Source organism: Megalobrama amblycephala, linkage group LG24 (genome assembly GCF_018812025.1).
Source record: "Megalobrama amblycephala isolate DHTTF-2021 linkage group LG24, ASM1881202v1, whole genome shotgun sequence".
Lineage (NCBI taxonomy): Eukaryota > Metazoa > Chordata > Actinopteri > Cypriniformes > Xenocyprididae > Megalobrama > Megalobrama amblycephala.
The window spans coordinates 30,891,824-30,904,546 of NC_063067.1; the positions used below are offsets into that span (position 1 = coordinate 30,891,824).

The window sequence follows — 12,723 nt, forward strand, 5'->3', positions numbered from 1 at the left end:
TGCATTTCTGAGTGGAAATGGACAGCATAGACTATTGTTGACGTTGCATCAGGCATTCATTTGTTGTTTTGTTTTTCAGATGACATGCAAAACAACACATGTGCCTCGGAGCTGTCGACGCAAACCATGACGGGCAGTATTGTTTTTATGGAATCTATCGTTCCATAGTGGGGATTCCTTTTGTATGGGATATTCTTACCACAATGATTAATTCATTAGAGAATCCCACAATGACAATCTCCACTTCATCGCCAAGACAGAAATTCCTCACATTATCCGTCACATTATTAAGCTTTTCCATCTCACACTTTCACTTTTATTACATAACAATATAACACATTGCAAAATACTCACACATGATTTAGTGTAAATGGAGACTTTTTTATATTTTATATTTCATTTTATAGAGAACTGACTGTTCTTTGGTCTGTTTGACAGATATTAGACAAAATAAGTTGGTTTTAATTTAGACAGTTTGCTTGACTCATTCCTAAAGCAGTACAGAAGTGAGTCAAGTGTCAATTTATTTTTATGAAGAAAATTAAATAATTATATTTTTCCCAATAAACAAATGATAATTAACATTTTTGGAATTATCTATTGACAATAAACCATTCAAAAGTTTGGGGTCTGTAAGACCTTTTTTAATGTTTCAGAAAGAAGAGTCTGCATTTACTTGATCAAAAATACAATAAAACAGTAATATTGTGAAATATTATTGCAGGTTAAAATAAATGTTTTTTGTTTTTTTTATTATTATTATTTTATTGTAGTATATTTTAAAGTGTAATTTATTCCTGTGATCAAAGCTGAATTTTCAGCATCATTACTCCAGTCTTCAGTGTCACATGATCTCTCAGTCTTCAGTGTCACATGATCCTTCAGAAATCAGGATCCTTTGATGAATAGAAAGGAAATCTTTATTTTAATTGATTTAATTTTAATTTATTTAATCTAAATCAACATTTTAATTGTCTTTACTATCACCTTTAATCAATTTAATGGAGCCTTACTAAATAAAAGTTAATTTCTTAAAAAAACAAAAAGGATTGAAAATCTTGATCTTAGTGACCCCAAACTTTTCATCAGTGGTGTTCATTATAAAAATACAGGTAACACTTTAGCATAGGGAACACATATAAACTATTAACTCTGACTTTTCCCTCAATAAACTCCTAATTTACTGCTTATTAATAGTTAGTATGATAGTTGTTAAGTTTAGATATTGGTATGATTAAGAATGTAGAATAAGGTCATGCAGAATAAAGTATTAATATATGCTTAATACGTACTAATAAACAGCCAATATTCTATAATGTGCGTGCTAATAAGCAACTAGTTAAAAGACCCTAAAATAAAGTGTTTCCAAAATGGATGTTACAGTAATGTATATTATGAAATATAATATAATATAATATAATATAATATAATATAATATAATATAATATAATATAATATTAATAGTAATAATAATAATGAAATTATTTTATCATTTAAAATGTTTTGTTTCTCTTTTGATAATTGTTTTTATAGTAGTTTTTATTTTCAGTTTCACTCTTTTTATTAGTTTCATTTATCATCATTCATTCATTTATGATCATATGGATGATAACAATGATCTTCAACAGAAATGAAAGTTTCAGCCATCGTAGCCCACACTTCAACCTACACGTCTACTCCACAACATTATAGTCCAATAAAAGTGCTGCTGCTGTGTAAATACCACCGCTAGAACTGCATTGTGTTTGCTTGTTTTTTTATGATTTGTTTATACTAGTATGGAAAGGTCACGTTCAGTGTGAAAGTGTTTGTCATCAAGTAAAAATCACCTTCTCTTTGAATCATAGAGAAAAGCATGTGCATATCTGTAATAGTCTGAAATTACTGTAAATTGGCTCCTGACAGTAAATTTAGGTAGGTGGGCAGATTCTTGGTTTTAGTCACAGTTTATGATAAACATTTTGTCCCGCTTGTGCTCATCCATAATGGCAGTGAATATCGACCAGCATCAAACTTTTTTTTCAGAACAGAATGTTCCCATGTGACATGTGCCATTTATTCCAAGAGTTCTGGGGGCATATGATAGGGTTTAGTGAAAAACAAACCAAAATTTAATGTATTATTTTAAAAAAATTAAATTTTGACAAGATGTAATCTCAGTCTCAGGTGTCCCCAGAATGTGTCTATGAAGTTTCAGCTTAAAATACCTCACAGATCATTTAAAAATAAATACCCATTTAAATGTAAATACCCATTTCTGACTACAATCAAGAACAGGCTGTTTTCGTGCATGTGCCTTTAAATGCAAATGAGCTGCTGTGCCCCGCCCCCTCTCTACGTTCACAGTTCCTGCCTCAATCGGATTCTCTGCCAAATACAAACAAGACTGCTTGGTTTTGATTATCATCTATATCGCGAACACTCTCACGGATAGGATAGTTTTTCTTTCATCATTAAAGTTTATTATATCCACGCGTTTTAAAGCTATATCTACGGTGGCCCAGTAGTGCAAAACAACGAAATTAAAAAAAAGCAAACATAAGTTCACAGCACAACGAAAATGCTCCCGACCACTAGGGGGCACTCAGAGCTCGGTAGATTTCCTTGCCAGTGTTCTATAGAGTCACCAGTGATATCAACACCACGATTAGTTTCAACAATATGTAACCACTGTATATCGGCATGAAATGTTAATTCAAAATCACCTACGTGCACAATAGCTTCATATTTCTGTGAATGATTTGACGCGCTACCACGGCGCATGATGAAGGGAACGTCTGCCAATTCCACCAAGTGGTTAAAACGTATAATTTGTATTCATTATAATTACTTTTAACATTTAAAACACATGTTCAAATTCCAAAGCTTGTAGTAGGTTTCTATTGGTAAGACTGACTTACTACAGGTGACATTTTGACAATACATACAGGGAGGTATAATTTCACCTGTCGTAAGTCAGTCTTAGGAAACTACTACAAGCTTTATAAGATGAAAAATCCCTTTAAGTGAATTACAGTAAAAAATAATATATATGTTGTGTACTGTACATAAAAGAAGGTATTGGCACAATTTCACCTGTAGCAATGTCAAGGTTTGGTGAGACAATAAAGACAAGACAGGGAGCGTGAGTGTCCGAAACCAAACTAGACATGAGTGCCAGGAATCCGAACCCCACCCCCTAATAAAGGAACCATCCTCTGCCGGAGGGATGGGAGGGTTGACAGGTCTGGGGTTAGCAATAAAATCTTGAGAGATTTAATGTCTTTTACCTTCAGTTGATTTCAATTAAATGGTTTTGGCTGAAGTCAGTTGTAGTTCTTGTGTTTCTCTTTTCTTCAGTTATTCTGCTTGTTAACAGCAGGTGTTCATCATTAATGTTCAATTATCCCTGTATTAATAGCTTAATTATCTCATTAACTTTAACTCTGCTTCAGTGTTATTTTAACACTATTCAGTGAGGGACCAAATGTTATCTGAGCAGAGTTGATTTAACTCTGTGGATTTTACTGTGCATGTAAACTGATCACCCTGAAGGGCCTACCCATGGCATTTGAAGCGGCTCTTCCAACATGTATTTCGTCACTTCAGCCTACCTGAAGCCATCGTACCTGATCGCAGTCCCCAGTTCATCTCTCATGTCTGGTAGGGGTTCTTCAAGCTTCTGGCTGTTTCCGTCAGCCTATCCTCTGGTTACCACCCTCCGACCAACTGCCAGACTGAGCGGAAGATCCAGGAGATTGGGAGATACCTGAGGTCCTACTGCCACCAGAACAGAACATTTCCTCCCCTGGGCGGAATACACCCAGAATTCCCCCCATCAATCCACCACCGGGCTTACTCTGTTCCAGTGCATCCTAGGGTACCAAACTCAAGGTACTCATGGCCTGGCAAGCCATTGTAGGTTCCAGCTGTTAGACACAGAGCGAGAGGGAGTGGGACTCAGCACATGTGCATCTCCAACAGGTAGTGTGCAGACTCAAGAGACAGGCTGACACCCGCAGATCTTCTACCCCTCATTATCAGACTGGACAGCCCTGCCGTAAACTATATAGTTAGTAAGGTAGTTGTTAAGTTTAGGTATTGAGGATGTATTAAGGTCATGCAGAATAATAGGTCTATATAGGTCTTTTCACCGTGCAGAGACAGGTAAATAAGTCACCTACGGACTCAACCTACCCTCACACTACAGAATTACACCATCCTTTCATGTCTCACTGATCAAACCCCACACTGAACATTTGTTATCTACAGGGTCCATTCCATCCTCGATTTGTGACGGTGGGGGAACCGGCTGGAAGACCTCATCAAATGGGAGGGGTACGGTCCAGAAGAGCATTCCTGGGTTGCTTGAGATGACGTGCTAGATCCATCCCTACTTGCCCAGTTCCACAACGAACATCCAGATCACCCTGCTCCCAGAGGTCGAGGTCATCCCCATCGTCCTATCATCCGGCCGTCCACACTCCGCCCACTCATTCACAATTGCCTGAGTTCTAATTTACTGCACCTGCACACCCTACGCACTCAACGCACCCTATATCAACCGTCTGTCCCTTCACTTCACTTCAGTGTCTGGACTCATCATTGATAAACTCTTCAGACTCCTTACCTGAATACTCAGTACTTACCTGCAGTTCCTGAGATCCTGTCTTCTGTCATCCATCATCTGTCTGCTGCCATCCGTTCTCCATCTTCTGCCCTGACCATCTGTCTCCCTGCTTACCAGCCACCAACGCCCATCCTTCACCTGCACACAAGAAATCAGTATTACCCTCCAGCTAAATCACTACCTGACTATCTGCTTTATACAGACTCACCTGTGCTGTATTCCCGTTCAGCTCACATCTCTGCTAAATAAAACCTGTTGAAAAGTACTTACCTGTCTGTCCTCTTCTGCATATGACAACGTCCCCAACTGTTCTTACTCCATCTCCTCTTCCTATACCATCTATTCCTTTCCACCTCATCTCTTTCTACCTCTTCCATTGTTCCTCTCCCTCTCAATGTTACCCTTCCTCATATCCTCCAAAACCTCTCACTCTTACACCTGTTCCTTTTCCCATTCTTTTCAGTCCCATTCTTTTCAGTTTGTAAAACCAATAAAAAGACCTGCAGCTGTTTTTTCCTGATATATTAAAGTTTTGGTTGACTGTATGAACTGAAAACATTTGATAATTGTTTGCACAGTGTTTTGAAAAAATTATGCATTAGGGGAACGTTCTGGGAACCTTAGAATAATGTTAAACTAATGTTAGAATAACATTCTACAAATCAAAAACTAAAGTTTTTTTTCGTTAAGGAAACTTTCCTGGCTAACCAAAAACAAACTTTTAAAAAGAACATTCTGGGAACTAAAATTGTTAGCTGTGATGAGTTGCGGCTGATTGTGACACAAATGACAAAGTCGTCTGACTGGTTGTCATGCATTTGGATATTATCTTATAGTAAATCTGCCTATTAGGAGCATGACAGGCACTTGATCAACATTCTGTTTAGCTAGTATGTTGACAACATTGTTTTTATCATATGCAAAACAGATATTGTAGCACTGAGATGGCTTTCAGCTCTCACCATGACAAACATGTTTCCCAACATGGAGAGAACTGGATCATTGTTGGGATTCCCTTATATGGAAGACAGAGATGATGGAGAAATGCTGCACACAAAGAAAATCTCCTCCACCCTGACCAGAGATCTGACAACTAAAGATTGGTGAGAAACTAAACAAAGGAACACATCTGACTAAAAATATCACTCTAAAAGTCCATGAAAATGAAACTAACTAAACAGAACCATGACAGGTACAATTATTGTGTTAATGTTGTATTGCAAAGCACTTTTGCTGCTATTGAAGTGGGATATGGGTAAGGTTAGGGACAGGTTTGGTGGTATGGTTAGGTTTAAGGGTGGGTTAAAGGGTAAGGGAAGGGTCAACAATGTAATTGTAGACATAATTACAGAAATTCATTACAGGTGTATTTGCATGCAGGAATTTGTAAAGTTATTGTGTATGGACACAATAAGTGCAATTTATCAAAAGGTTAATTTAAATGTTAGTAACTTTTGTCTGTCTAGTGGTTAAAAAACAAAACTGCATGCATTTTGCTGGAGGACATTTTTTGGCTGTGCTTTTGCTCTGACTGTGTGAATGAATATGACCCTTCACAATAGATCATGCTTTAAAATGAACTCTGCTAGAGAGCTACATATTGAAATTTTTCTGTTCAATAAAATACCTCACTCACCTGTTGAGTAATAAACACCATCTCCGCGCTACTTTTATAACATTAACAGTTCTCGCTGAAATGCCAAGCCAATGTTTATTCATCTCTTGCAATTGTGACTTTTTGCACACTATACCTGTTCCATTGTTTTGATTTGTTAGCAAATGTTTTCTGGAGAAAGACTTTACATATTTGAAGACAATTTATTTTACAGTGAAGACATTTTGTTGATGCATTATTGATGCATCTGTAAAGGTGCTGACATGGAGCAGATGAGGACGATGATATAATGCACCCAAGAGCAGTTTTTTTTTAATTTGGTGAAAATCCACTCCAAAGCATGAAACATAAATTATAAACAAAATCCAAAACTTGAAATAACATGAACTTGACTACAAACTATGACAGGACACATGAAACTTAACAGCAACATACTTCAATGCAAACATGAGGGCTTAAATACAAGGACATGGGGAAACATATGACAACATCAATCAATGACAAACTGGAACTGATGAACATGAACCAATGAAAAAGACAGAACTGATAACAAGATAACAAAACAATGTACCAATGAGAACAAGAGACATAAGACAAAGGAACCAATCAGGACATGACACATGAAGTAAAGAGACCAAAATGTAAGATCACATGAGGGGCAATGAATCACATGGCAAACAGGAACCATGACTATGAAAATTTCAAAATTCAAGACATTATGACAGATGTGACAGATGTGACATATCCCCCCCCCCCCCTCCTCAAACGGCAGCCCCTGACGCCCTAATGGAACACCCATCCCCAAAACCAAAACAACAAAAAGCCCAGGAGGGTGGAGGAGGAGCATTGGTGATCATGGTGATCTAGGGGGAGGGACGAAGGTTCAGGCCCATGAAGAGGAAGAGGACCTGAACATGGCCAGGATCATGGGGCAGTTGCAGACCTGGACCGTAAAGCAGTGGAGGGCCTGGGCTGTGAACACTGGATGAAAATAGACTTGGAGCAGTGAACGAACCATGGAGGATCAGGGGCCATGGAAGAGTCATGCCTTGGCATGGAGCACAGACAGTTCATTGACAGCCTCTGTGACATAATAGAGATGCAGAGAGTTTAGGAGAAGACACAGCCAGCGGAGCTATAGCAGCCGCCGCCGCCTCTGGAGGAGCTATAGCAGTTGCTACTACCTAGAGGAAGTCTATGTGGCCCATACACACAGGATAATGGTGGCCACTCCAGGAAGCACCTTAGACAGAGGGATGATTCCAGGAACCACTGGATTGGGACTGGAGACCACTGGCCTGCATCCTGGCATTACTGGATTTGACTTGCTCGTTGCTTGCACTGACCTCAGTTGTGGATTCATCACACCAACAGGCAGTCCCGTCCTCCACAAGACTGATCCGGTGGCTGGGGAGATCCTGTTCGGACCAAGCTCTGCATCTGCCGCATAGATTACATTTCATTTAAACCAGCATGAAAAACTCATCAGTTCACAGAAGTCCTTAACATAATATTCCATGAGACGATTGCCTTGAAGGAAGCACGGGATGCAAACTGCAGGTTTCATAGTAAATTGGGAATTCTGTAGTCTCAGACTCAGACGTCACATGCACAGACTGTTGGCTGAACATCTGATGCACATGACACACAAAATTGGAAACACCTCAGGAGTTTCAAAGTCTTAATCTGATTGGTTGAATTCTACAGGATGTTCGGGACACGTGTGTTGCATTCTTTAACAATCTGCCTGGAAACATCCCGTTGCCAAACCCCCTTTGAAGAACAAAGCGCTTAGACTCTTTAAAATACGACCAAAATTTTACATACCAGTCTGTTATTGTAGGGACATCAACTTTAAATTTTCACTCCCCTAAACATGATGTGGAACAAAACGAACTGTGATTGGTTGCTTTACATGTCAGTCAGACAGTCACTGGGCGGTCCTTGGACAATGAAAGCTGTTATGGAGTCCAGACTTTCCTCTGTCAGTCTGAAGGCTTGGCTACGCGAGACTAGGTATTCTGTTCCAGGAGGCAAAAAGACAGTTGGCAGCCTTCCAAAAATTCCTCCCTCGCCGCTCTGCCGAGGCTGCTGAGTGGGAGCAGCCTCGGCCATCTACAAGCTTCTCGACAATGCATAGAGCGCAACAGAAACAAAGCGTTGCCACCCGTGCTCCCCCGCAAAGATCTTGGGGACCGGGGAGGGCAACGCAAGCAAAGTCTTCCAAGAAGACAGGGGTTCATCACTTCTGAGGGCAGCTCCCTCCGGAGAGGGTCCTGTAAAATTAAAATCTATAATATTAAACCTTCTTCGGCGCCCTCAGGGGGCCGTTCTGCCAACCCCGCCGTCTCGTGCGTTTCGGGGCGCAGCGGTCCCCACCGACCCTCTGAGGAGGGCCGGTCAGCGCTTGATTTGACTGCTCCCTGCCGGTGCGCTGCTTCAGGGCGTCGAGCCAAGTGCTCAAAAAACACCAGAGACCATCCTCGAGAGGCTGGTTCCCTTAGTAGAATTTCTGGAAGAATGGAAACGTCTTCCCAACATTTCTCAATGGGTACTGCAAATGATAGAAAAGGGTTACAAAATACAATTCTGGTTTCGCCCGCCCCAGTTCAATGGGGTCCTCCCTACAGTGGTGGGCCCCCAGCAGTCTCTGGTTATGGAACAAGGTCCCTACAAATGTCCCAGGGCCAGTTGTGCTGCAGGCCTTTTGTCCTCCACCTTTTGCAAATGCGGATCAGGAAAAACTAAATCTGCTCTGCCCAGTGAGGGCTTTAGACGCTTACGTCCACAGAGCTGCCCTGTGGCGAAAATCTGAACAATTATTTGTATGTTACGGATCTCCTAACAAGGGAGGTCCGGTGTCTAAGCAGAGGATGAGTAAGTGGGTGGTCGAGGCCATCTCGCTTGCTTATGAGTCCTCCGGGCAGCCTTCTCCTTTGGCTGTCCGGGCACATTCCACCAGGGGTATGGCTGCCTCAAAGGCTTTGATGTCGGGGGTTCCCCTCAATGACATATGTGATGCTGCTGGGTGGTCGTCTCAGCATACCTTTATTAGGTTCTATAACCTTGATTTGGGCTCCACTCCAGGGTCCTCAGTACTGTCGTCCTGAAAGATAACAGACAGGCATTTGGTCTTATGGCATTGTTGGGATAGCGTTCCCAACGCGACTACGCAGCGTCGATGTTCCCATGAAAGGGAGCGTCTCGGGTTACGTCTGTAACCCTGGTTCCCTGAATATGGGAACGAGACACTGCGTAGCTTAGCCATACTCCCTGCACACCTGTGAGCGTCTGCTTCATCCTTATATCAGAAGCTGGCGTTCTTTGTTCTCAGGGGTGCTTTATAGTTTCCTGATCCGTGACGTCACCCGCTTTGACGTCCCGTCACACTATTGGTTCGATTGCTTCGATTGCTTCGAGTGCTTCAAGACGAAATACGCAGAGGCGTTCCCAAAGAGACTACACAGCGTCTCTTTCCCATATTCAGGGAACCAGGGTTACAGATGTAACCCGAGACGTTTTCAGCTCCTCCCCGATTGCACGCGACTACTCTCACCGATCGGTTGCATCCAGCCGCAGCCGATGTCGAACACACCTAATATACCAATGAGGACATGACACATAAGACTAAGGAACCAATCAGAAGGACATGACAACTGAACTAAAGGGTCCAAAAGTCAAGGTCTGCGTCCAAAATCACATATTCTCTTGAGTAGGTACTTATTTGGAATGACATCTAAAAAAGTATGTTCTATATAGTATGAATGTGTGTAGAATTAATGTAATCCGGACATTCGCCATGTTGTCATCATCATGTGACCTACCAGCGTTAGTTGTGTCGCTTCACTGCCATTCACAAATCCTCTGCCGTGTCCTCATGGGATGGTAAAGTGTCCTTCATATGAATACTTCAGAATCTCGCTGGAAGAAGTAGGTCAACCGAGTAATTTTTGCCTATACTCTTTCATGAGAGCTGTGAATTCAGATTTACTTCTTTTGTTTTTTGCCTACTATATAGTAGGAACGTAAGCAATTTCGGATGCAGCCAAGAACTCATGAGGGGCAAGAAATCACAAAATAAAAGACATGAAAACATGAACTTAAAACAAAACCACAGAGCAGACACAAAACCATCACTTTCATGAAGATGTTAGAGGTTTGATGGTCGATTGGACAGATTTTCTTTTGGAATTGTATTTAAAACATATTCACTCATAAATAAATAAATACTCATTTTATTTTTGACATTTTGTATTGAGTTGTTCATTAATAAAAAATATGGATTCAAATTTGAATGAGTGAGATTTTGGGTGAGATTTTGTAGAGTTATATTTGCATGTGGTTTAGTCGCTTTGTTTTTCTAAGGCAAATTATGCAAAGCAGGGCTTGATTTTCCTCTGACCGTATTTACTTCAGATGGTTCATTCCACTGCCTGAATAATCTTCTATTTATTGCAATAACAAGCTGGTGGGATTTCCTTCTTTGTGGAATCTAATTATCACACAAAGTATACAATTTTAATTATTAGTTACGATGAACGTAAACCAAAAAGCTTTAAATATTCATCCCCAGTTAGATATTTCATCATGGTTTTGACTGTTATTTTTCTACAAGAAAGGCACCTTTAAAATGGCAGTATTATGTGACATTTGTCATTTATCTGTTTTATCTATCTGATTATTACATAAACAGTCATGGCTTTGCGTATAATGTCTTATGGGAAACGGAATAATCAAAAAGACATAGCAACATCATAATATTGATGGGTCTGTGGGAGGATAAGCAGAAATGTTGCTCACGACTGACCTTTCTCATTTACCCCATGTCTATTAACACAATGAGTGAACGCCTGAAACCGATGACATAGTTGACTTATTTTATGCTTTTTTGTTTATGATTGTGATTGTCACGCTCACATTGCCTTGGGCCAGTATAGCAGAATGAATATGAGAGGCAGCTCTCTAAATCCATTGTGGAAACTAGAAAGCAGGGAATCCATCCACTGGAGCCTGTAATATATGCAAATTTGTTTGGGAAACACGTCAGTGGATCACGTCATCTGTTGATCAGGAACCAAAATAGATTAATCATCTAATTATTGGACTGTGGGAAGAAATGAAAGCTCATCTCATAATGATGTCTATTTTGCTAGAGAGTTACATGACATTGTTTCCTTGATTCACTAGATTTATCAACACTTTTGTGTCTTTCTGGCTTGAAAAAAACTTTTAAAGTATAAAATAACATTTTATGTTCTAAATGTAACTTTGTACAGAACTTGGTTTTAAATGAACAAAGACATTATTATTTAGGTTGAGTATTTATATTAACTATATTGATAGGGAATATTATTTCCTAAAGTATAGACAAGAAGTTGAACTGCATTTATTTACATGTTTATTTATAAATTCATAACCATTTTTAAAATACTTTTTTTATTTTATATAGATGTACATTCATTCCCATTGTGTATTTTTATTATGCACTGTCTATATCACATCATTGTCAAATATTGGAGGTCTTTTATACTCATAAACACAACTTGTATATTAATTGCATTAGCATTTTCTGATTTTTTTTTTTCTCTTTTTTTTCTGCTTTGGTTTCTAGTTGATGCAACTGCACAGCAAAAAAAAAATCTCAAAATCCCCATTTTAAATTATGATATCAGCAAAATATCTCTGTCTCCATGGACATATAAATAAGTAGAGTTCCCTTTCATTGTCCTTCTATCAATGCATGGATTGAAATGTGTGTATCTGATGAATTGTCTTCTTTTCCAGCACTATGGATATGGATAGGATTCCTAAGATCATTTGTAATGCTGTATGTGATAAATCGTGCTTTAGGCTAAAAGTGCCTGCAAGAGCAGCCGGAATCAAAGTCCAAATAAACACTTTTAAAAGGCACTTACAGATTCTCTAAAGAGCATTATACATTGATTGTTGGGTGCACATGTATTAATTAATAATTTTGTATATATATATATATATATATATATATATATATATATATATATATATATATATCAAAGAAGTGTGAAGCATGACAACAACTTCCTTTATGTGTGAACTGCATTATATAGCATTATACCTATGCCTATATCACATATATAGTGACATTTAACAAATACAGATATATCTTAACTGTGCATGTACAGAGCAACTGAAATTTGTAAATATAAAAGACGCTAAATAAATTGTAATTAAACTATTTTTCTTGAATTTTCAATTTTCTACTGGTGGCCCTCCAACAATGATCTAACAAGATGAATGATTTAACATCAGGACAAGAAAAGAAAAATTCTGCTTGAATGATAAAATTTAGTGAAAATAAGATAATTCAAATGGTAAAACCTGTGTAAGTTACACTATAAAAAAAGAAATAACATTTATTTTGAAACATATAAACTCTTCAGTTGTTAAAAACAATTATATTCTTCACAATACACTGAAATTATTTAAATATTCATTTGAAAGGGATTTCAGAGATGGTCAT

The 12,723-nt window shown here is 38.9% G+C and overlaps 1 protein-coding gene across 1 annotated transcript in view; it reads left to right on the forward strand.

Annotated features, from left to right (window-relative positions):
* The window catches only part of LOC125259788, a 12,414-nt gene extending 4,739 nt beyond the window's left edge, over positions 1–7,675 (forward strand). The window contains exons 8-9 of the mRNA XM_048177708.1: positions 5,538–5,712; positions 7,441–7,675. Of these exons, the coding sequence (XP_048033665.1) occupies positions 5,538–5,712; positions 7,441–7,675 (410 nt within the window). The remainder of the gene's footprint in view (positions 1–5,537; positions 5,713–7,440) is intronic.
* The last annotated feature ends 5,048 nt before the right edge of the window (positions 7,676–12,723 follow it).